General features: G+C 43.3%; 1 protein-coding gene across 1 annotated transcript in view; it reads right to left on the bottom strand.

Moving 5' to 3' along the window:
* Positions 1-2969: 2969 nt before the first annotated feature.
* Positions 2970-24162, bottom strand: part of XDH (xanthine dehydrogenase) — a 64192-nt gene continuing 42999 nt past the window's right edge. The window contains exons 24-37 of the mRNA XM_079969167.1: positions 19857-19944; positions 18866-18952; positions 17955-18146; positions 16712-16857; positions 16271-16352; positions 15104-15199; positions 14267-14395; positions 13145-13219; positions 11727-11779; positions 9709-9823; positions 8822-8887; positions 7577-7765; positions 6920-7087; positions 2970-4984 (exon numbers count right to left, since the gene is read on the bottom strand). Of these exons, the coding sequence (XP_079825293.1) occupies positions 4934-4984; positions 6920-7087; positions 7577-7765; positions 8822-8887; positions 9709-9823; positions 11727-11779; positions 13145-13219; positions 14267-14395; positions 15104-15199; positions 16271-16352; positions 16712-16857; positions 17955-18146; positions 18866-18952; positions 19857-19944 (1537 nt within the window). The 3' untranslated portion in view covers positions 2970-4933. The remainder of the gene's footprint in view (positions 4985-6919; positions 7088-7576; positions 7766-8821; positions 8888-9708; positions 9824-11726; positions 11780-13144; positions 13220-14266; positions 14396-15103; positions 15200-16270; positions 16353-16711; positions 16858-17954; positions 18147-18865; positions 18953-19856; positions 19945-24162) is intronic.

Genomic DNA, 24162 nt, shown 5'->3' with positions numbered 1-24162 from the left:
GAGCAGCGGAAAACAACCTTTCTCCCTCCTCTATGTGACATCCTTTTATATATTTGAACATGGCTATCATATCACTCCTTAACCTCCTCTTCTCCAGGCTAAACATGCCCAGCTCCCTTAGCCGTTCCTCATAAGGCATCGTTTCCAGGCCTTTGACCATTTTGGTTGCCCTCCTCTGGACACGTTCCAGTTTGTCAGTGTCCTTCTTGAACTGTGGTGCCCAGAACTGGACACAGTATTCCAGGTGAGGTCTGACCAGAGCAGAATACAGTGGCACTATTACTTCCCTTGATCTAGATGCTATACTCCTATTGATGCAGCCCAGAATTGCATTGGCTTTTTTAGCTGCCGCGTCACACTGTTGGCTCATGTCAAGTTTATGGTCAACCAAGACTCCTAGATCCTTTTCACATGTACTGCTCTCAAACCAGGTGTCACCCATCTTGTATTTGTGCCTCTCATTTTTTTTGCCCAAGTGCAATACTTTACATTTCTCCCTGTTAAAATTCATCTTGTTTGTTTTGGCCCAGTTCTCTAATCTGTCAAGGTCGTTTTGAAGTGTGATCCTGTCCTCTGGGGTGTTAGCCACCCCTCCCAGTTTGGTGTCATCTGCAAATTTGGTCAGGATGCCCTTGAGTCCATCATCCAAGTCGTTGATAAAGATGTTGAATAAGACCGGGCCCAAGACAGAACCCTGTGGCACCCCACTAGTCACTCTTCTCCAGGATGAAGAGGAACCATTGATGAGCACCCTTTGGGTTCAGTCAGTCAGCCAGTTACAAATCCACTGAGTGGTAGCATAGTCAAGTCCACATTTTACCAGCTTCTTTACAAGAATATCATGGGGCACCTTGTCAAATGCCTTGCTGAAATCAAGGTAGGCTACATCCACTGCGTTCCCTTCATCTACCAGGCTTGTAATTCTGTCAAAAAATGAGATCAGGTTAGTCTGACATGACTTATTTTTCAGAAATCCATGCTGACTATTGGTGATCACAGCATTGCTTTCTAGGTGCTCACAGACTGTTTGCTTAATGATCTGCTCCAGAATCTTCCCTGGTATTGATGTCAGACTGACTGGGCGGTAATTATTTGGGTCCTCTCTTTTCCCCTTTTTGAAAATAGGGACAACATTTGCCCTCCTCCAGTCTGCCGGGACTTCGCCTGTTCTCCAGGAATTCTCAAAGATGACTGCCAGTGGTTCTGAGATCACATCTGCCAGTTCTTTTAATACTCTTGGATGCAGTTCATCTGGCCCTGGAGACTTGAATACATCTAAACTAGCCAAGTATTCTTGTACTATCTCCTTAGTTATTCTGGGCTGTGTTTCCTCTGCTGAATCATTTGCTCCAAATTCTTCAGGTCGGGCATCGTTTTCTTTATCGGAGAAGACTGAGGCAAAGAAGGCATTGAGGAGTTCAGCCCTTTCTGTGTCCCCTGTTTGCATTTCACCATCTTCTCCTCTGAGTGACCCCACTGTTTCTTTGTTCTTCCTTTTGCTACGAACATACCCATAAAAGCCTTTTTTGTTGCTTTTAACCTCTCTAGCAAGCCTGAGTTCATTCTGTGCTTTAGCTTTTCTGACTTTGTGTCTACACGTGCTGGCTATTTGTTTGAATTCCTCTTTGGTGGTTTCCCCCCTTTTCCATTTTTTGTACACATCCTTTTTTTAATTTTAACTCAGTTAAAAGTTCTTTAGATAGCCACCCTGGCTTCTTTAGGCACCTTCCATGTTTCTGTCTCATTGGTATTGCCTGAAGTTGTGCTTTTACTATCTCCCTCTTAACAAACTCCCAGCCATCATGAACTCCCTTTCCCTTTAGTATTACTGTCCATGGGATCTCACCCAGCACTTTCCTAAGTTTTATGAAGTCAGCTTTCTTAAAGTCAAGAAATTGAGTCCTAGTATGCTTGGCTGCTCCTTTCCGCTGTATAGTAAACTTCAGAAGAGCATGATCACTCGCACCTAATGATCCTTCCACTTCTACCCCACTAACCAGGTCATCAACATTGGTTAGGACCAGATCTAAAATGGCTGTTCCTCTTGTTGCTTCTCCCACTTTCTGGACAACGAAGTTGTCTGCAAGGCCAGTGAGGAATCTGTTTGACCTTATGCTCTTGGCTGAGTTTGACATCCAGCAAATATCCGGGTAATTGAAGTCCCCCATTACTACTATCTCCCTTCCTTTTGCATGCTTGGCCATCTGTTCCAGGAAGGCATCATCTATGTCCTCCGTTTGTGAACATGCTTGACATTCTTCTCATGCTATAAATTGGGTGGTGTTATAAATGACTGCGTTTGGGATAGGGAATACCAACACAAAGGGCAAGAAAATCATCTGCCCTCCATATCAACATTTTGTGGCACAGTCATCCACAGTGTAGAGCCCCCATAATAATGACAGTATTTTCCTACTGAGTAATTTAGCAAACTTGCAAAGTGCTTTTCAAATCACATTTATTTCCCCCCAAATAGTTCATTTCAAGCAGTGTTTCTTATACATTCAGATCACGAAGACACTAATTCATGAGAGAGTTCATTTAAAAGATTCTATAAAGTCCTCAGTTTCAGCAAAACTACATGCTTCCTGGTAACTTGTCGTTATTACCATGGACTAACAATTGTAGGTCAGCGTTACTATTGCTATTGCTTCATACTTTCCAGAACATCATACTACAGGTTTTCAGTTTGCTTCTATGCTTGGGAAGATATTATGTAGACTAGGGAGAGAAACCTCAGCCTTTGTCCTACAAAAGGTACTGTTAAAAAGAACGTTTTATGGGTCAGAAACCTGTAGAAAAGCCATGGGTTGGTTTATGAGAGCAACTGTCAAGGATGGATCTTCTTGCATGAGAGAAAGTCACACTTTAAGCTGCAGTACAGAATTATTGCACTGGGGACGGACTCTGAATATGCCCACTCCACAAGTATTACACAAACCACAAAAGTCAGGAGAGTTAACACCAGCGCGGGCAACATGATTGATCTGTTTGTTTCAACAGAACAGAAATTGTTCTCTATCAACAGCTAGGAGTCATTTTGGTAAATGGCAATAGTGTCAGCTCATAATTATTAAACAGTTCCAGAAGAGCATTTAATGCCCCTAAGTCAAGATGGGCATATTAGCATACTAAGCAAACCCTTAGAAAAGCAGCAAATGTTTCAGTTGTCATTGGCTCATGCACATATTTGCTTCTGGCAGGCTATTTTCTTACATTGTGAGAAAGCCATTTGCTAGCAGCAATCAAGAAAATGAAGCATCCATGAATGTTGAGTATGCTTCTGTCTCAGAAGTTCCAGAAAGCACTCTGCTTTCATATAGCACGTCCAATATCAACAAGACATCCCAAAGGCATGATGCAAATCCATTTCCCTGAACGATGCAGTGCACTGATTCTTGAACATTTCGGAGATAAGTTCATGTCTAATTCTCTCTGAGAGCTAGTTCCCATAAGGTTGTTTTGTTTTGATATGAAAAGGAGGTGTTTAGCATAGGAAATACAACATTGTGCGGCCTGGGGAAATGGAGTGCAGACTTTTCATTCAAACAGCTCTATTATGAACTGATACACCTTTGGGAAACACAGGACAATCTCAGAGCAAACCTGGCCAACTGGCCGAGACTCTCTGCATTGTGCCATCATTCGAGGACCAATCTTTTGTCAACTGATCACAGCAATCTGCATGAAATTTCAGATATAACTGTACAATTTGCTTCAGTTCACTCGGAGGGGTTCACCTGAAACTTTGACGACAAGTTTGCAGAATGATATAATGGTAACTCTAGGAGATTTGCAAACGGCTAGCAAATAGGATTTAGTGCCTGCTGCACAAAGCATCATAGCTCAGGAAGAATATAAAGGAAAGCCTAGCTAAATATCTTTCTGATGGAGTGTTTTTCATAACGCCTCTGTAAGGCCAAGTAATGTGTGAAAGCAGTCCTTTGTGAGCCTCAATACATTCATATTTTTGCAACCTAGCCAATTTACCCTGGTCTACTTTCAGCAAAACCAAATGAGGGGAATGCACCATAAGTGAGGTGGCCGGATGCACAAACAGGGCAAGACTACTGCTCTTCTAATAGTTGTGTAGAAGAGAGGATTTCAGCAGGCATAGCTTGTCATCTGTTCTGCACAGCCAATAAAAGATGCAGGAATCCTGGCTACTTTTGGACCTGGCCCTCTTAACTATGGGATGCAAACTGGCTCTCCATAATTCATAAGCACCTAGGTAATAGGTATTTCCCCCTAACTCTCTTAAACATCAGCTCCAAGCACACTTGTAGTAAGTGGTACTGAAATCAACATATCTGCCTACTCGGTAACTATATTGAGGATCATTAGCCAACCCTTGTGCATTTGCTTCCAGTGTTATCTCATATCCTCAGCATACAAAAGCAAAGTAGAAGGTGGGAGTGGAGGCTGGGATCTCATTAGCTAAATGTTAATGAACTTCCCACATCCTTATGATTCAGAGAGAGGATGCAATGGGGTCCTGCCCTCATTGTTACTTGCAATCATACATCCAAAAGAGGAAGGATGGAAAACTGAAAAGGGGGGACTGGCTGCATCACAATCAATTCAAATTAGCATTTCATTGAATGACATGATTACACTGTAAAAGTGAACGTATTAGCAAACGAGTTTCGCTGATCTTTGCCATGAGCTTAAATGAACTACAGTACGTACGGATTTCAGATTTCACAGAGAGCAAAACCATACATTTCCCCCCTCTACGCCAGCTGTATTCCACCAACAGGAACCCTTTCCTTAGGCAATGGACGATTCAGCTATTAAATTATAAAGCTTCATGAATCTGCAGGGCAAGTGCAGGAACACAGATCTGTTTTCAGCAGTGAGTCATTGCTTCCTTTTGGTCCCCTGAGGTGAAACCAGCTTGATGTGTGGAGATGGTTCCTAGAGGTTACTTCATTCATACTCTCACAGACCAGGGCTTAAAGGTGCCCGGCTCAGCAGATGGACACTGGATAAAAAAAAGAGTGAAATAATTGAAAGAGAAATGTCATCTGAAATGTCAAGACCATGTCCCAAAGTTGGCATGGCCTTTGCTGGGCAACTACAGAATGTAACCATCTTCAGATTTACTTATCTTCTATACCAGGGGCTGATGGACTACAACTCCCATAATCCCTGTCCATTCACCACACTGGGACTGATGAGAGGTGTGTATCCAACAACAGCTGGAGGACAGCCACATGGTGTAAATCAGGGGTAACCAACAGAACAAGATTGCCAAGCTGAGCACTGAATTTGGCTGACTGGCATTTACTACATGCAGAGCACTTTTTCAGCCAGAACTCACCAGAACTCAGTTCTGGCACCTCTCAGGTGGGCACCATTGCCATTCTAAGAGAACAAGGAAGGCGTTCATAGTGAGTTCCAGCATCTCTTTTTCTAGAGGCTCTACCTCTCTTTTAAATCAGAACCAGTGAAGGCGGTGAAGGTCGTGTGTGAGTGTCTGGAGGCGGTTGGAGGATGGATGGCGGCTAACAGATTGAGGTTGAATCCTGACAAGACAGAAGTACTGTTTTGGGGGGACAGGAGGTGGGCGGGTGTGGAGGATTCCCTGGTCCTGAATGGGGTAACTGTGCCCCCGAGATCTGGTACAATGGCTGAGACCCTATCTGCCCGTGAACTGTCTCGCCAGAGTGGTGCATGCTCTGGTTATCTTGGACTACTGCAATGCACTCTACGTGGGGCTACCTTTGAAGGTGACTCGGAAACTACAACTAATCCAGAATGCGGCAGCTAGACTGGTGACTGGGGGCGGCCGCCGAGACCATATAACACCGGTCTTGAAAGACCTACATTGGCTCCAAGTACGTTTCCGAGCACAATTCAAAGTGTTGGTGCTGACCTTTAAAGCCCTAAACGGCCTCGGTCCAGTATACCTGAAGGAGCGTCTCCACCTCCATCATTCTGCCCGGACGCTGAGGTCCAGCGCCGAGGGCCTTCTGGCAGTTCCTTCATTGCAAGAAGCAAAGCTACAGGGAACCAGGCAGAGGGCCTTCTCGGTAGTGGCGCCCGCCCTGTGGAACGCCCTCCCACGAGATGTCAAAGCGATAAACAACTACCTGACATTCAGAAGACATCTTAAGGCAGCCCTGTTCAGGGAAGTTTTTAACGTGTGATATTTTAGTGTATTTTTGGTTTTTATGGAAGCCGCCCAGAGTGGCTGGGGATGCCCAGCCAGATGGGCGGGGTATAAATAATAAATTATTATTATTATTATTATTATAGAAGCACTGACTACATGATAAGGATGTAGGCATATCTGGTTCAGTCCCACGTGAATTTTTGTACACATTGTTTGGCTGCAGAACTTCTCTGCAAAATTTGGCAAAGTGCGAGTTGGGAGGCATTCAACGGATGGCTACATATCTGTTCACCCATCGCTTTGAAAACTGTAAATTAAGTAAGTTTGCCTTTAAATGCCAACTGAATCAAATTTGTCCCCTGTTCCTAATAATAATATTGACTTACCTCACAGGGTTGTTATAACGAATGCAATAATAATAATTATTATTATTTCTGACTTTTAGAAGACATCTGAAGGCAGTCCTGTTTAGGGAAGTTTTTAATGTTTCATGTTTTATTGTATTTTTAATATTTTGTTGGAAGCCATCCAGAATGGCTGGGGAAACCCAGCCAGATGGGCAGGGTATAAATAAAAATTTATTAATAATGATAATGATAATGAAAATGAAAATGATGATGATGATGATGATGATAGGCAATGTGTTTGTATGGCACACTTGAAGATGCCATACAAATGTGAAGTATTCGTTAATTCGTGATAGGGGAACCCACTGAAATGAAAGCTGCAGACCACCAAGGAATGATTACTGAATTGCATTACAGAAGATGAAATCGTGAGAAAGGAGGCCAGTTAACCTACCAGTTTGGTGAAGTTATCCACACAACCATTGCGTATTCTCTCTGGGGTGGCTGGGCTGTCTAGTCGGAATGGCTCCTTCAGTCCCGATTCTTCCCTGGCAGAGACGATGGCATCTTTGATGGCATAAAACACGGAGGCTGACAGGAACAAGGGAGGTTCACCAACAGCCTAGAGAGATTGAAGAGCATCAAGCATTGCTCCAGCCACTACTAATTCACAGCTCACAGTATGCAGTACCCATGGCCAGTACCTCTGGTTACGAACTTCATTCGTTCCGGAGGGCCGTTCTTAATCTGAAACCGTTCTTAACCTGAGGTACTACTTTAGCTAATGGGGCCTCGCGCTGCTGCCACACGATTTCTGTTCTCATCCTGAGGTAAAGTTCTTAACCTGAGGTACTACGTCCGGGTTAGTAGAGTCTGTAACCCAAGGTGTTTGTAACCCAAGGTGTTCGCAACCTGAGGTACCACTGTACTGGGAACATAGTAAACTGCCTTAGACTACCTCACACCATTGGTCCATGGCCTACACTGACTGCCAGTGGCTCTGCCGGTGGCTCTAAGAAATATAAGGCAAAATAGCATTCCTCATTCCATCACCGCTGTTTATTTTGTGTTAAAATGTGCAAAAAAGCTGCAGCTCCAGATGATACTGTACCTTGGATGAATAGATGGCTTTGCTGTTTGGACAGTCCCGGAGAAGAGACACATGAAACTCTGTTGGGATGTCACCAAATGCAGGGATTTTGTACATTCCAGGCCCGCGGGTGTACAGGTTGCCTTCTGGGGAATAACGCAGCTCCTCCAGGGTAAAAAGCCCAACTCCTTGGACAAAAGCTCCTTCTATCTGTAAATGTAAAGACACAAAAATCAAATCAGACACAAAATAAAAAGTCAGCCTCTAAGGTCAGCCCCAAACAGAGCACATTACAGTAGTCTTGTTTGGACATGACCAAATCACCACAGCAAGACAATCCCACTCCAACCAAAGCTGGTAGAGAGCACTCCTGGGGTGGTATTCAACTCAATTTTACTCAGAGAAGACCCATTGAAATAAATGGACCTAACTCAGTCATGCTCATTAATTTCAACTAGTCTACTCTGAGTAAAACGTATTTGAATGACACCCAAGGCCACTGATGTCTCCTGGGCTCCCCCAATCAGAACTGAATTGAGAAATAGGAGTCCTCAAAAATGACCAAGGAAGTTTCCATCCCATAGCCATGTGGAACTTTTCAGTTAATTTTTCTCATTGGCTAGGACATGTTTGATGCTAAATGAACATCATGCAGGTGTGGCAGGAGTGCTGCCACTGCTGGTATTAGTAATAAATATTGGTAGTCCAAATATTTATGGGATAATAGCAGAATGACCTTGTGGCATATGGTCATCATGAGTCATGATTCATAAACAAATTTATCTGTATCTGCCCAATTTCAGTATTTAGTTGCTGGTACAGGAAGCCTAAAGTTTAGGCTAGTACATCTAGTTTTAAGAGTTCGGGTGGTCTGCAGGTTAAAATGAAAAATGAACCCGAAAATATGAGGTTTAGCCTCTCCAAAACAAGACTCCTTTGACTATTTGCTGCAATAGGGCCACTGAAGTAAATAGAATTAGTCTAGAGTAACTGACTTGGAGAATGCAAAACAAAAGCTTGGGAACAGTGCAATGAACAGTAGATCTAATTTTTCCCCTGTTTCATTGTGCAGAAATGAATCATTTGCCAAAAACCTGATGAGCAAAAACAAGCTAATAATAAATTAGCAATTAACCATCTCTCCTGCCACAACAGTTCATGCTGCTGTTTATCAGGCCTGACGCTGCTCATTGACCAATTTAATAATCCAGCTAGCATGCAGACATGCTACAGCACCACAGAATAGGATCGTGTTGTATTGCTTACCTGCCCTATATCTATAGCCGGGTTCAAGCTGGTGCCAACATCCATCACGATGTCTGTGCGGACATTCTAAATATCGGCAAAAGCAAAGGCTGAGTAAGTACAGGACTCACTTTATGCAATGAATTAAAAGGGGGACATATGAACATCAATATGCTACCTTAGAGTCAGGCCACTGGCCCATCTAGTTCAGTACTGTTTAATCTGTTCTCCAGCTTTTCAGGCAGGAGCTTTTTGTCAGCTCTACCTGGAGAAGCTAAGGATTCAGTACAGTACCTGCTCCAGGCAGAGCAGATGCTCTACCACTGAGATGTGCCTTTTCCCAAGTCTCACTTGAACCTGAATTGTCACATAGTAGCTCTGAGCCTGAGCTCCGACTTGGAAGAGATGAACTCTCAGCTCAGCCATGAATGTGCCATGTTGTCTGGGAGAAGCAGCTATTTAATAGCCTAGCCTGAGCTAAGAGAGGTGGCCTAAGTTACACGATTATTGCAAAGATCATGGGGAAATAGACGTGAAGAGTACTTCAGCAAAAAGGTCTTGGCTCTTGGTTGGAAGTCAAATATCTGGAGCCTTTGAAACTTGGGTATAAGTCTTCATAGCTAGTGGCTTGTGTGGAAACCATTCTCAGAACATAATCACTATGAAGTATATAATTGCCCAATTATATGCATTTCCTCCAGAAGTTCAGACTATACCTCCCATCATCAACTGCCTCTGGTTGGCCATAGGTGGCCCATCCATGATATACACAGAGAAGTCAGGTATTTCACTCAACGAATACCAGAGCTGGAAATAAACTTCCTTATCAAATATACTTAGGTTATCAGGTACTTTCCCAGTCCACCAGAAAAAGAAATACTTTTGACAAATCTGCCTAGCTTACTTACCTTATGGTCACCTGTCAGACAGTCAATCTCAACCTCAGAACAAGCCACGCCATAAGAGAAGTAGCAAAAGGGCTTTCCTTCATTTTTCTCATAGTCATACCCAAGGTCTGGAATTCTTAAGGGTGGCAAGAAAGAAGGAAAAAATGAAATCTGCAGGAATTTTACTCATCACTTGACTGAAATAAAGGTCTTTTTCTTACTCCACTGAATCACTTCCTAGTGGGCAAAAATGCAAGTTGCTGGACTCAACAAGAATTCGGGGAGTTTTGAGGATCAGGCCAGTAATCATGATTAGCCAAAGTTTTGAGATCTGCATGCCTTTGATTGCTCTGTGAAGTATGCCAGGCCAGATCCCCACCTCTCCCTTTTTATCTTTCAACCATACCAGATTTTTAGTTGCTCTCCAACAACTCGTCCATATACCTCTAGAACTAGGCTTCTTCCTCTTCACTCATGTAACTCCAAGGAGTTACAACATTGGGCCTACTACATTATTATGGAACAAGCCAGGACACTGATGATAAGCCATGGATGGGGAACCGCAGAGGGCCAAATGCAGCCCTCCAGCTTTCTCTGCCTGGCCCCTGGGCCTCTCCCCAGGCCACATCCCTTTGGCACCCGCTCCAGTTCTGGATACAATGGTAGATCCAATTTTAATACTGTTTAATAATGCTGAAGAAAGCAATGGATGGGATCTCTACTCCTTTCAGTCATCCCATCTTAGTCCATCGCTTCCTTTATTCACAAGCATGAACAAAAAATCGAGTTTCCTTTCAATATTAAGCAATACAAAACATTTCAAAAATTAATTTATTGCAAATTTTAAATGTTTCCCCTCTTTTTCCAGCTCCACCTAAAACTAATAGAGAAGTTCAGTCTTCAGTAAAATGCTCTCCTCCGTTTTTACCACCCACAGAGAGTGTGGATAATTTGAGGAGATCATTTTCACTCAGCTCTATAAGCTTAAATTGGTTGCCTGTTTGATTCCCAAAACTACTGCAGAAATTAAGGTAAAGGTAAAGGGACCCCTAACCATTAGCTCCAGTTGTGGCCGACTCTGGGGTTGCGGCGCTCATCTCACTTTATTGGCCGCGGGAGCCGGTGTACAGCTTCTGGGTCATGTGGCCAGCATGACTAAGCCACTTCTGGCAAACCAGAGCAGCACACGGAATGCCGTTTACCTTCCCGCCAGAGCGGTACCTATTTATCTACTTGCACTTGATGTGCTTTCGAACTGCTAGGTTGGCAGGAGCTGGGACCGAGCAACGGGAGCTCACCCCGTCACAGGGATTGGATTCGAACTGCCGACCTTCTGATCGGCAAGTCCTAGGCTCTGTGGTTTAACCCACAGCGCCACCTGCAGAAATTAGGGCATTGCAAATGATGTTGCACATAAAGAATTGGCAAGTGAGCTTGAAAGCTCTTGTGGAGCCCGAGTTTCTACACCAAAACGGCACTTTAAATAAAGTAAACTGAAATCTAAGTTAGTAGATAGTTAGAGATCCAAGGCAAGGGGTAGCCAATGTTGTTCCTGTCCAGATGTTGTTGACTCCAATTCCCATCACCCCAACCCTTGCCCATTTTGACTGGGGCTGATGGGAATTGGAGTTTGAATGTCTGGAGGGTGTCACTTTTTCCACACCTTATCTAAGGTCTTCTGAAGCTTGTGGGAGATGCATAGTTCTGAATTCTGTATTTACAGAATGGGAATATTAAAGGGTTGGTTCTACTTTGGAGCCTTAACACTTTAAGGTATGATTTAAATGAATGGGAACTGCTTTTACATTTGTATGCCATGGGTCAAGTAGAGACTGCAGATGACTTTAGTGCCAAGGAAAAGTTAGCAGGCACATAAAGTTTATAGAATACAGCCTTCAAATAGATTACTAGATCATATCTTCTTATTATATGCACACTTCATGAAATTAGTTGAAATATCAGACCAGTAGAGATAAAGAGCACCCAATAACATTTAGAAGTATTATTTGGAATCCCACTTGGGTCCTGTTCCAACTCACCTGTAAAATCCTGTAGCCGACAAACTCACACAATCACAGTAGGCTGCTGACACCTAATGAAAACACACAGAGTTCTTTGTGTCTGGGGTTTTTTAAAAAAATTAGTTCTGCTGAACTAAAATACCGTATTTTTTGCCCTATAGGACGCACTTTTTCCCCTCCAAAAATGAAGGGGAAATGTGTGTGCGTCCTATGGGGCGAAGCCTGGAGAGCGAGAGGGGTCGGTGCGCACCGACCCCTCTCGCTCTCCAGGAAGCTATCCGCAAGCCTTGCAAGCTCGGCGGGAGTTCCTGCAATCTCGCAAGGCTTGCGGGCAGCAGCCTGCGGCCCGAAGCACGGGGCACCCTCCGGAGGGCGCCCTGTGCTTCGCGCAGGTGTCCGCAAGCCTTCCGAGCCCGGCAGGAGTTGCTGCTGGGCTCGCAAGGCTTGCGGATAGCAGCCTGTTCTGGGGGCTGGGGGGGGGAAATAATTTTTTTTAATTAATTTCCCCCAAAAAACCCGAGGTGCGTCCAATGGGCCGGTGCGCCCTATAGGGCAAAAAATACGGTAGCTACAATGTATTCTGGAAAAGCTAGCAATGGGTGTGTTTTTTCAACAAAATACAAATGAGTGCACTCTATCCATGTGCAAAAAGGGGAGCACCATTATCAACAAGCCTTACATTTGACACCTCTAGACCCATCAGGCCCAACTTTGTGAAATAGTGCACAAATGGAGCTGTTAAACAGATCCCACTCTTGAGAGATATCTTCATTCCAAATCACAAAGAAAAAAAATCTAAGGGCAACCTTCGGAAGCCTAGTCCATCATCAACATCATCTGTTATCATCGTCATATAAATCAACATCAGGAATGCCACTCAAGTTCATGGAGGGATTTACATGTATCACAAAACATTAAATACAATTCATAACAGAAAAACTAAAGCCCCAAATAAAATAGATCACAAGAACTGCTGGTGTCAAAATTATGCTCACCAACTCATATGGATGGACTGTTTTCTGGAGTGTGTGTGTATGTAAAGAAAACACCCCATCCTATAGCAGAGGTCACGGCAGAACAGAGTGCCAGTAACAGCCCTTTGATGATGGCATAAGATGGTGAGATAAAGTGGGACAGGGACCAAGCTAAAGGAAGGAGCAAGGAGGGGAAGCAGCTTAAGATTCACAAACCATCACAATTCAGAGGTGTATCAATTGCATCACCACCTTGGGTATATAGAATCCAAAGTTTCTCTTGTTGAAGTCATACTTGTTTGGGGCTTACAGAACTGCTGGAAGAGTTGCAAGAATATCAGCCAGATCCCTGCTAGCTCCTTTAGCCCCTGTCACGCCACAATGAATTAATAGATAATTGAGATTTTCCTAATGCTAGCAAATCCACACCATGCTTCCAAACTGCGGCAGACACAAACATACCCAGTCTTCCCAGGAACCTTTTGGCTTAGCAAGTTTGATTGGCTCCAATCTCTTCAGGATGGTCTGGCAAGCATTCTAAAAGAAAGAAAGAAAAATAATTCAAAGCAAACAGAATGCATCTTTTGATATTACAGCAAATTGCCACCAGGTATTCTCACTTTCCCATAAAGAAGGCTGATCGCCGAAGAATTGATGCTTTTGAATAATGGTGCTGGAGGAGACTCTTGAGAGTCCCATGGACTGCAAGAAGATCAAACCTATCCATTCTGAAGGAAATCAGCCCTGAGTGCTCACTGGAAGGACAGATCGTGAAGCTGAGGCTCCAATACTTTGGTCACCTCATGAGAAGAGAAGACTCCCTGGAAAAGATCCTGATGTTGGGAAAAATGGAGGGCACAAGGAGAAGGGGATGACAGAGGACGAGATGGTTGGACAGTGTTCTTGAAGCTACAAACATGAGTCTGACCAAACTGCGGGAGGCAATGGAAGACAGGAGGGCCTGGCATGCTCTGGTCCATGGGGTCACGAAGACACAATTAAATGACTAAACATTCTCACTTTCATCAATCTAGATGTGGCAACAGGTGTCCACATATCACAGGCTTCAGAATGTCTTGTACTCTTTTGACTAACTATGCTTTTAACAGAAGGCTCTGGCTAGAAATGGGCAAGGTCCAAGGTTCAATCCACAGCATCCCCAGAGATGGCTGGGACCAATTATCGCCTGAAGTCCCAGAGAGCTGTTGCTCATCAATGTCAACAACACTGAGCTAGACGGACCAGTGGTTTGATACAGTAGATGACAGCTTCCGATGTAGCATTAACATATTTCCTAAGTTAATACCATTGTTCAATTTGGAAGCAACCTAACATTCGCCACATCACCAGAGAATACACATAATTGGCTCCTTTACTGTTCAAGTCACCACACTGGGCACTTTTAAGCAGCACACATGCTGATAGTGTGCTTTCCTCCGAAAGCAAAGTCTGCTAGAAGCCTCCCACAAGGCATATCTTCATAGAGGCAATGAGACAGATTCTTTCTGGGGTGCAAATGAAGTGCACTGCAGACAGAATCGGTAGCATCCCTTGTAGAGCAGTGTGTTGAGTTCTATCCCTTACCAAGACAGCCATCCCATTGATATCAGCACTAACAGAAGCAGCTGTTGGAGATGCATTTGGCACTGTGTTGGTGCTTGTCTCACTGATGTAGATCTTGGAGGTGGGAATTCCAAGAGTCCTGCTGGCAACCTGCAGAGAGACAACGCCCCAAAGTGAACTTCACCGCAGTTGTCATCGCCACCAATGAAATCCATAGGACTTGAAACAGTTCTTCTTATTCCAAGTCCACAAAGCTCCAAAGACTTTTGAATAGTCCTGTATTCTGTCCTGTTATGCAACTGCGGGATATTTTTCTGATCCGTCTTAATTTATATTTGCAAGTAAAATCAAAACACACAGGAAAGTTGCTAAGCTTCTAAAGAATGCTGCTTTGTAACCCTGCTACACATCCTCCATACATTGTGAGAAAGTATGGGTTGTAGTTAATCAACTCTTACTCAGGGTAGACATTAATGGCCATGACTGCTCTGAGTAAAAGTTTATTTATTATTAAATTCCTCCCACAAGAACCCATTCTTTGGATTTCACCCTACATATCCACATTTAAATTAGAATGGATGTGGGGGGAAATTGCAGCATCTGTAAGATAACATTCTGAAAATGAATGCTGCAGTAGATTTTTAATACATTTAATGGATAATAATAATAATATTAATAATAATAATAATTTATTTATACCCCGCCCATCCAGCTGGGTTTCCCTAGCCACTCTGGGCAGCTCCCAATAGATTAAAAATAGAATAAAACATCAAACATTAAAAACTTCCCTAAACAGGGCTGCTTAATGGATAATGTTAATCAAAACAGCACCAGACAATTAATGCATTCATAGTTTACCTGGATCATCTTGGTATGGAGGCCCTGGCCCATCTCAGTCCCACCATGCGTGAGCAGCACTGACCCATCCGTGTACACATGTACCAGGGCACCAGCCTACAACAGAAATCCGAGAGAGAGGCTGTCAAAGACTGTTTTGACACACGAGCTCCCTGAAGCACATCGTCTACATACAAATCAACATTCCTCACTTCAGGCAGTATCCAAGGTCTTTCTTCCATTAGCGCAAGGATTTACATTTATGCTACTGTACTGCTCCTGATTCTCCTCTCTCTGTGCATAATAATAATAATAATAATAATTTATTATTTGTACCCCGCCCATCTGGCTGGGTTTCCCCAGCCACTCTGGGCGGCTTCCAACAAAGATGAAAAGTACACTAAAATGTCACATATTAAAAACTTCCCTGAACAGGACTGCCTTCAGATGTCTTCTGAATGTCAGGTAGTTGTTTATCGCTTTGACATCTGATGGGAGGGCGTTCCACAGGGCGGGCGCCACTACCGAGAAGGCCCTCTGCCTGGTTCCCTGTAACTTGGCCTCTCGCAGTGAGGGAACCGCCAGAAGGCCCTCGGAGCTGGACCTCAGTGTCCGGGCAGAACGATGGGGGAGGAGACGCTCCTTCAGATATACTGTGCCCTCGTCAATTCTGCTCTGGAAGGTTGCAAGAAACCCCAGAACAGATTTTTTTTGGGGGGGGGGGGGAGTTCCACTGTGCAAGGGTAAATCCTTGCTCTATTAAAACAAGAGATTGAATGCTACTTTGGATAGAAGTGTGTGTGTGTGTGTGTGTGTGTGAGAGAGAGAGAGAGAGAGAGAGAAGATAGAAATGATCCAAAAAGCCTAAAAATTAACTTTCGATTGATTCAATACTTAAGAAAGCACTGCTTCATTTCCTGATTCCTCTTCAGCCCATGCATTCACTGACTAGGGTGGGGGCTGGTATCCCCCTCCCCAACAACATTAGCAAAACAAGAGTCACAAAGAATGCACAAGAATGAAGGCGGACTGGTGGGTGACATACAACATAACCAAGGCTGGAACTAAAATGTGCCTTGGATGTATCGCTTCTAACATTCCCATTACTGGAGAATCTTGAAGACGGACAGAAGCATTTTGCCACAGAACCTTGCTGCCCAGCTGTAATAGTTAAGGGTCCTTGCCAACCTGATTCAGGAAGGGAACTGTGAAGCTGATCCCAAACTTGGTTGGAATAATGGCCATGCCCCTCTTCTTCCAGCGATTCTTCCTGGGGAAACAGAACGATGTCAGACTCTTGTTCCCTTGCAGCATGCACCCATGCCTAAACTGCTTTCTCTGGCATGCTCTCTTTTCCTACACAATTTTGCATCAGAACAAGACTTCATTGGAATGGGTCCAGGGAGCGAATTGAAATCAACAAATCAACATGCACTTTTCATTGATTTTGAGCTTCTCTTTTAAAACACAATGGGTTAATGTTTCCCCCAAAAGATTACACCTTCTGCAGAGATGATTTGTATGGATGGGGGAGAAATTTGATTCAGACTTTAATTCCAGGCTTACTAATAAGGCCTTTATAGAATATTTTAGTATACCTGATATCACTCTGAAAAGCAAGATACTTACCGGTTAAACTCATCAATAAGTTTCCTTCTGGAGTGATAGTCCGAATTTGCAAGGCACTCATCCCAACATCTTCGCAAGGTGAATCCTTCTAGCTTTTGATTGAAGTGAGTCAGGTCTCCTTCATTATAGAGATTGAGTTTTCGAACCTTTCCAAAGCAAAACCCACATGGCCATGGTCACCAATGAGTCTTTTGGAAGAATGACTTTAACAGAATGTGGAATGCTGGGCATCTTGATCCTAAACACGCCTTCTTAAACATGGAGGTCAGCTCCCCAAAAATTCTGTAGTGGGCAGCCATTTCAGGGTCAAGGGTTGCTTTCCCTTCAGAGAAGGGGACTACACAGCAATGGTGGTCAGTACAGCCAAACCAAAAAGTAGACAGAGGACATCCCACACACACACTTCATCCATCTCACAAACACACACATCCACCCGCACAAACATACACATGCATCCATTCATAAAAAGCAGAAGCACACAGACACTCATCCTCTCTCTGCTTCGCCCATTCGTTCTCTTTCTCTCTTTCACTCTTCCGCCTGGGTGAAGTGTTGCGCTGAAGGAGGCCAACGACCACTTCCCACTGGAGTATAAAGGAATGACACACAACATCCTTGATATGTAATATCATTTTGATATCCAACCCATAAAGGACTCTAACAATCAGTGTCAACACTGAGATTACATTACCCAATGTAAAGCTGCAAAAAGAGCTCACGGGTACCGAACTGGTGACATCTCATTTCTTTAACATCCTTTGACTGAAGCATGCAGGGTTTATGGAAATGTCCACCCTTTTCCTCTAAGAGCACATATCCAGTGTCTCATTTACGTACAGTATAAGCTAAATAAACTATAGCTTAGGGCCCCACTCTCTTGGAGGCCCCCCAAAAAATTAAAGGGGGAAAAACCCTGGATGTACGTTTCCAAAATATATGATAAAAAACAAATAAAACAAAACCTACATATAGCAAAAGTGTTTTGCGTTGTATAGGCTCCTATGCTAAGTAATGGGCTAGCCAGCTCCCTAAAATATCACTGGTTTGCTCATTTCTATATATAGGGTGCCTACATGGACTGGTTACATGGCAACATATATTACATAAATTACCATATAGCATATATTCAACACAAAAAACAGTGACAATTTGTTGTTGACAAAGGACAGCTGGACATATAAAGGGCCCCATTACCTTCAGTAGCTTAGGGCCTCATCAAACCTAAATCCAGCCCTGCACGTACCTCTTCTGCTGGCAGCCCACACTTCATGGCAATGTCGCTCATCCAGCACTCAGTAACCATCATTCCCTGGGGACCCCCAAACCCACGGAATGCTGTGTTGGAGGACAAGTTGGTTCTGCAGACTTTGCCTATGCCTCTGATGTTTGGAATGTTGTACGAGTTGTCCATGTGAAACAATGCTCTGTCCATAACCTGGTGACCAACAATAAAAAGCAGATCAAAAATAGACTTATGAACTTTAAAAAAAAGACTTAATTTATGAACCATGCTTTTGTTCTTCTGACTCTACAATCATAAGTTGCACTAACTGACAAGTAATCATTTACATGTTTTTTTCACAAACACACCAACTGGAGCAAATGTATGCTCATCCTCATATATTGCGTGGTGCAGTGATTAGACTAGAACCTGGGAGATGAGGTTTCAAATCTCCACTTGGCCATGAAGCTCAGTAGGTGACCTTGAGTCAGTCACTGCCTCTCAGCCTAGCCTATCACACAGGGTGGTTGTGGCAACTAATTAAAGAATAGGTAGACCTATTAGCCCCTTGGAGGCAAAGATGGAGTATAGGCACAATAAATAAATAACTATTGGCAGCACTAAATTTTTACAACAATACTGTCATCTTTTTATTTAAATCACTAACTGAAATTGCAGGTTAAGTAGTAGTCAAGATGTTGCATCAAACATTAAAACTGTCCCCATTAGAGAAGGCTTGGGGACAAATGATCTTTGTTTAATGAAACACAATTTCAGGATGGGACCATTTTGACTGAAGGAGGTAGGTGCAGCGTGTGTGTGTGTGTACACATACAGAGGCTTGGGTATGCTTCTCAACCAGTCACCCCAAACTACTTTTTCTCCCTCTTAGAGTCAGAAATGAAAAGCAGCAGAATGTATCCTTGACTCACGCCATGAGAAAGATCAACAGAATTCCCTCCATTGCTGTAATATGTCACATCTAGACTAGTAATCCTTCCATTCTTCTTAAAGCCAACCTGGAAGAAACAAAGGACGGAGGAATACAGAATTCACCTGTTACAATTACAGATGTTTTGTTGTTGTTGTTTAGTCGTTTATCCGTGTCCGACTCTTCGTGACCCCATGGACCAGAGCACGCCAGGCACTCCTGTCTTCACAGATGTTTTAGGAAGAAAGAAATCTAGGAAGCTGTCAGACCCTTTGGTCCATCTAGCTCACTACTGTCTATACTGAGTGGCAGTGGCTCTTCAGGATTTATTGACGCAGGATTTTTTTGATGCATGCAAAACATGTGCTCTGCCACTGAGCTACAGTCTTATACCTCATGCTCCATAAACCCAAAGTGTAAAAGATAGCTATTGGTAGATTCCAGCAGTCCTGTTTAGTGGTGTTCTTCTCCCTATCTGTAGCATTCCACATACAGTCGTACCTTGGAAGTCAAACAGAATCCATTCGACTACCAAAAAGTTCAGAAACCAAAGCGTGGCTTCTGATTGGCTGCAGGAAGCTCCTGCAGCCAATCAGAAGCTGCAGAAGCCCCATCGGAAGTCTGGCTTCCAAAAGAACATTCAAAAACCAGAACACTCACTTCTGGGTTTCGATCGTTCGGGAGCTGATTTGTTTGGGAGCCAAGACGTTTGATATCCAAGGTATGACTGTACTGCTAATACTGGTGGTCCATATATCTCCCAATGCTCTGTACTCCAAATCAACCACTTTGGCGACACCCATCTTTGACATGCAGCCCCCACAGGGTTGGCAATGGGTCACTGTGGCCGTCAGCTGAAAAAAGGTTGGCCATCCCTGTTGTGTAGGAATGAACAATGCATTGTACCTAAAGATCCCCTTACATTTTTAAATGTGACCTTCCCAAGATGGCATACTTCTCTTAAAACAACAACAACCAACATTTCAATTTACCTTATACTGCCCCAAAAAGGGATGTCTTCCACCAGAAATCAGCATATCTTCATCTCGATCCAGCATGCATCTTACTGGGCGACCAGTCCTGTAAGGGCACCAAAATCAGGCTGAGAATGAGCCTGTGTCATATAATTGACACAATTTATTTTCATACATACGTACGTACAACTTACAGGCAATCCCAAAAACCGAATTTGAATAGCTTACAGGGATTTAAAAAACAAAAACAAACTTACAATAAGCTAATAAAATGACTTTGAAACAGAGTAAAGGGGGAAAGATTTTGCAGCACTAACAACACAATTCCATACATATTTATTCAGAAGTAAATCACACTGTGTTCAGTGTAGCTTATTCCCGGATAAATGCACACAGAAAGGCAGCCTTAATGCATTAAAACTAAAAGGCAGAGAAATTTAAATCCACAGAGCTAAAGCAATATGAAGCTACAACATAAGTTAGAAGGCCTGGGAAAATTTAAAAAATGTTCCTGCCTGGTGCCCTGTTCATCAATTTGTGCAGTTGTCTCATTGACAAAGCTGTAATTAATATTTCCAGTGTGTCTGCTCCAATACTGAAAAATTCACTGAGGAATCCTGTGTACTTTATCATCCTTCCTCTTTATCCAATAAGTCTACTGTGGACAGCTGAAATCATCCTAACATTTATTTCTCCATATTTTAATTAATGGTAGATCTTTCACTTCCCAGTGTTTTTAATCAATCACTTTGCTTCCATCAGCAAATGGCAATTTCCTGTCCTGTTCCAAGTTCTTTCAAAGGCACGGGAAGTAGTGCTATAACCTCCCAAATCCCTGGTATTTAATGAATCTTACTCACTGATCCATTTCCAGAATTTCTGGGTTTGGGCAATGCCACTGAATTGGAATTGCCACTTTAAAACAAATTATTGTAGGACTTGCTTTTAAAGGCTCTGCTCTTTTCTCTGCCTAAAGTACCCAATACTAATTATCTTATTCTATAGTTCTAACTTGAATGTTGGATCCCCCCACACCTTCCAGAGCCTGTTTTGAAATCCAGACGTTCTGCATCAGTGGTGGAAAAAGTATGGTCTCCCAGATGTTGAGCTCCAAATCCTATTGTCATTTGTCATTATTAAATTTATTAGCTACTCTTCATCGGCATGCCCCAGGGCCGATTACAACAGTTTAATATTTGGATTAAAAACAGTTAAAACAGGCTACAGTCAAAATAACAGTGTTGATCCTGAAAACACAAATTTGAGATGTCCATTGGTCCAGCATGGCCAATGCTCAGGGATGGTGGGAGTTTAGTCCAATAACTTCTGGATGACCACAGCTGCTCTGTCCACCATTGAACTTACAGGAATCCAGTGGGTTCCAGGTGGTTCTGTAGCTTCTGTGATGCAGAATTAGTGTGTTGGCAAAGCTTCCAGAACTAACTGTGTTAAAAATTAACAGTCTCACTTTAATAATTAAGCTTGTTTTTGTTTTTTGCTTGCCTTAGAAGGAGGAATTCTTCTCTTGCAATGAACCATGAAGATACTTTTCATCTACTTTTCCTAGAGTCTCCTGAAGATGAACATGCTAGATCAAGTTAAATTTGACTTGAGTTTTTCCGATTTGTCCGTCAATGACCTATTACTGTCCAGCTCTGCTCCCCCGGCCCCACAACAGCTTTGAAGTCACTACACCCCACCCCAACGCCATGCCACCTCCAACAGGATTCTGCACTTACTCCTTCACCTCCCAATTGTACCAGCTAATGCTGGTCCTTCAACCTTGCAGTTATTTATTTTATTTTATTCTTTTTTAAAAAAGGAGATATATAAAAAGGACCAACCCCCCCCCAAAAAAGAGGGGGGAACCTGACGAACAAAAAAAGGGAAAATATTTGTTTCTGGATTTAGTTTCAACCACATTGAAGGCCTGCTTTTGAACTGGGGCTAACATCTAAAACTCAGAAAAACATGTTCTGTTGTGAAGTAGGGAGAGGGACAGGCTATCCCAGGGAAGATATAAATAGTTCTGAATATCAATGCTGTGTTGGGGAGGGGGAATCACTTTGGCCTATTGATCCAGGAGTCTAATGACTGCAAAACTTAGTCCTTGTTAAACTAGTGGCCTTCTCTAAGGCTACAAGATATGGGTGGGCTGACCATTTACAATACCGCACCACATTTATAATTAACAGCAAACAAGTCAAACGTCAAATCACACTGTAAACTGGTTTCCATCATGTTCCTTCACAGCAGTGGAAGCTGCTGCTCTTCCCCACGCTGGAGAAGAGTAGTCCCCCATCATGCATAGAGCAACACAAATAAAGATGCACAAAGTGCTCAGTTATGTGGATATCTAGTTCATACTGTTTCTCTCTCACACAAAGGAATGGAAACTTTCACAAATTTCCCTTGTCTTTGAGCATTCATGCGGAAGACGCCTGTCAAATAGGAGGCTATAAGCATGATAGAAAATGGAGGTCTTCTGCAGTATCATCTAGGATGGCTCTAAAAGAGGATTAGATGAATTAATGGAGGAAAAGTATATCAGTGCCTGCTAGCTATGATGGCTATTGCTCTGTCTGCACAGTCAGAGGTGGTAATGCTTCTGAATAACAATTACTGGAAACCTCAGGAGGGGAGGGCGCTATTGTGCTTGAATCCTGCTTGTGGGTTTCCCATAGACAACTGGGTGGCCACTGAAAGCAGGATGCTGGACTAGACAGGCCATTGGCCTGATCCAGTGGGCTCTTCTTAGGTTCTTATGCAGAGTTATGAACTCCTAAGTGGTGAAAGGAGCAGGGTAACCGTCCTGCCAAAGTAAATGCACATGTTCTAGATCTGAAACAAGGCCAAGGGACTTCCAGGTTAGCGCCTCCGGCAATGGCGGAATTCCTCTGATCGGGAATTCAGGGTCTGGCCGCCATGGCGAAGGCGGAGACCCACTAAAAATCACAGGCGGGAGAAGCCTGTGAATGTGGGATTCGGCTGGCACCTTTTGCGCCTCCCCTACTCATGGGGAGTCCCGGTTTCGGGGATCCGGAGCGATGTGGGGTGAGTGGCGCGGTGCTTCGAACTGACTGCTTCTTTCACGGAGTGAAGCCGCATTGCTGTTGCCGGAGAGCACTGACTTTTTCCTGTGGACAATTTGACTCTAAACAACTACCCGTGAGTAGAACGGTAAATTGGATTTTTAAACGTCTTAATTTGGCACCGAAACGGGGAGGTTTCAAACAGGAAGTCCGCCTTCCCCTTTTGTAAATAGATTGAAGCAAAGAATTTTCAAGCTAAAGTCTTGGAAAGTCCTATGTAAAGGAATAAACTTTCATCGGCTAAAATCATTAAACCCCCCTTGGAGGCAGGAGAAGAGGGGGGAAATTTTGGATCGTGTTAGCCTGCAGGAGAGAGTGAAGAAAGTTGGATCACCACCGATCTGAACCTGGAAACGGTCTGCTAGTAAGACTAACGTTTTTGGGAAAGTTCATTGACTGTGACAGTTAGTAAAATAAGAGAAATACATTGTTTCCATTGTCTCCTTCTGTGTTTAAAAAGGAGTAAAAGTAGTTGAAAATTGAAACTAATCTTACTGCTTGAACTGTGCTTAAAAGGATTGATACAAACAGAAATTGTTTCCACTAGAGGGAGCTTTTGAAATTGTTACAAGAGTTGGACTGGTGGAATCTCCAGCTGCAAGAGGAAACCGTGAGATTGACCTTGGATCACTTGAGAATGTCGACAGAAGAAGCCTTAGTGATTGCACTATGCAAGATAAGTCAGTCATTGGATGTGATGAATATTAAAATTGATATTTTGGGACAAAAAGCGACTAATTTGGGACAAAAAGTGAACATCTATACAGAAACTATTCAGGAACCGATGCAGGAACCTACTTTGACATGCCAAATGGTGGAGAGGGCGAGGGAGAGAGTTGTGGTTGTTGAACCTAGGGTAATACAAGTGGAGAGGGAGAGAGCCCCAGCCTTACAGAGGCAATTTGATGACTACAAGTTGTTGCCCTCTATGATTGAATTCAGAGAAAGTCAGATTGGAACCCTGTTTGGACTGGAAAAGGAAAGTTGGATAGATCATCTCATGCAGGGATTTACTGACCTTTGGGATCTGGACTTGGGTCAGAAGGAAATTGGAGTTGTGGGGACCTTCAGATTTGGAGGGATTTTGAAACACATCCTGAAATATCTTTTGGATTTTAGTTTTAACCACGGAGATGTGGATGACATGTCAAGAAGGAATAAAAATATTGCTAGGTTGGAGCTCCCCCGAGACCTACTCTTCAGCATCAAAGGAAGGAAATTAAGAACAAGAT

The sequence above is a fragment of the Podarcis cretensis genome (assembly GCF_951804945.1).
Source record: "Podarcis cretensis genome assembly, chromosome: 3".
NCBI lineage: Eukaryota > Metazoa > Chordata > Lepidosauria > Squamata > Lacertidae > Podarcis > Podarcis cretensis.
The sequence above is the reverse complement of the archived record's forward strand: the minus strand, read 5'-3'. Positions and strand labels throughout refer to the sequence as shown.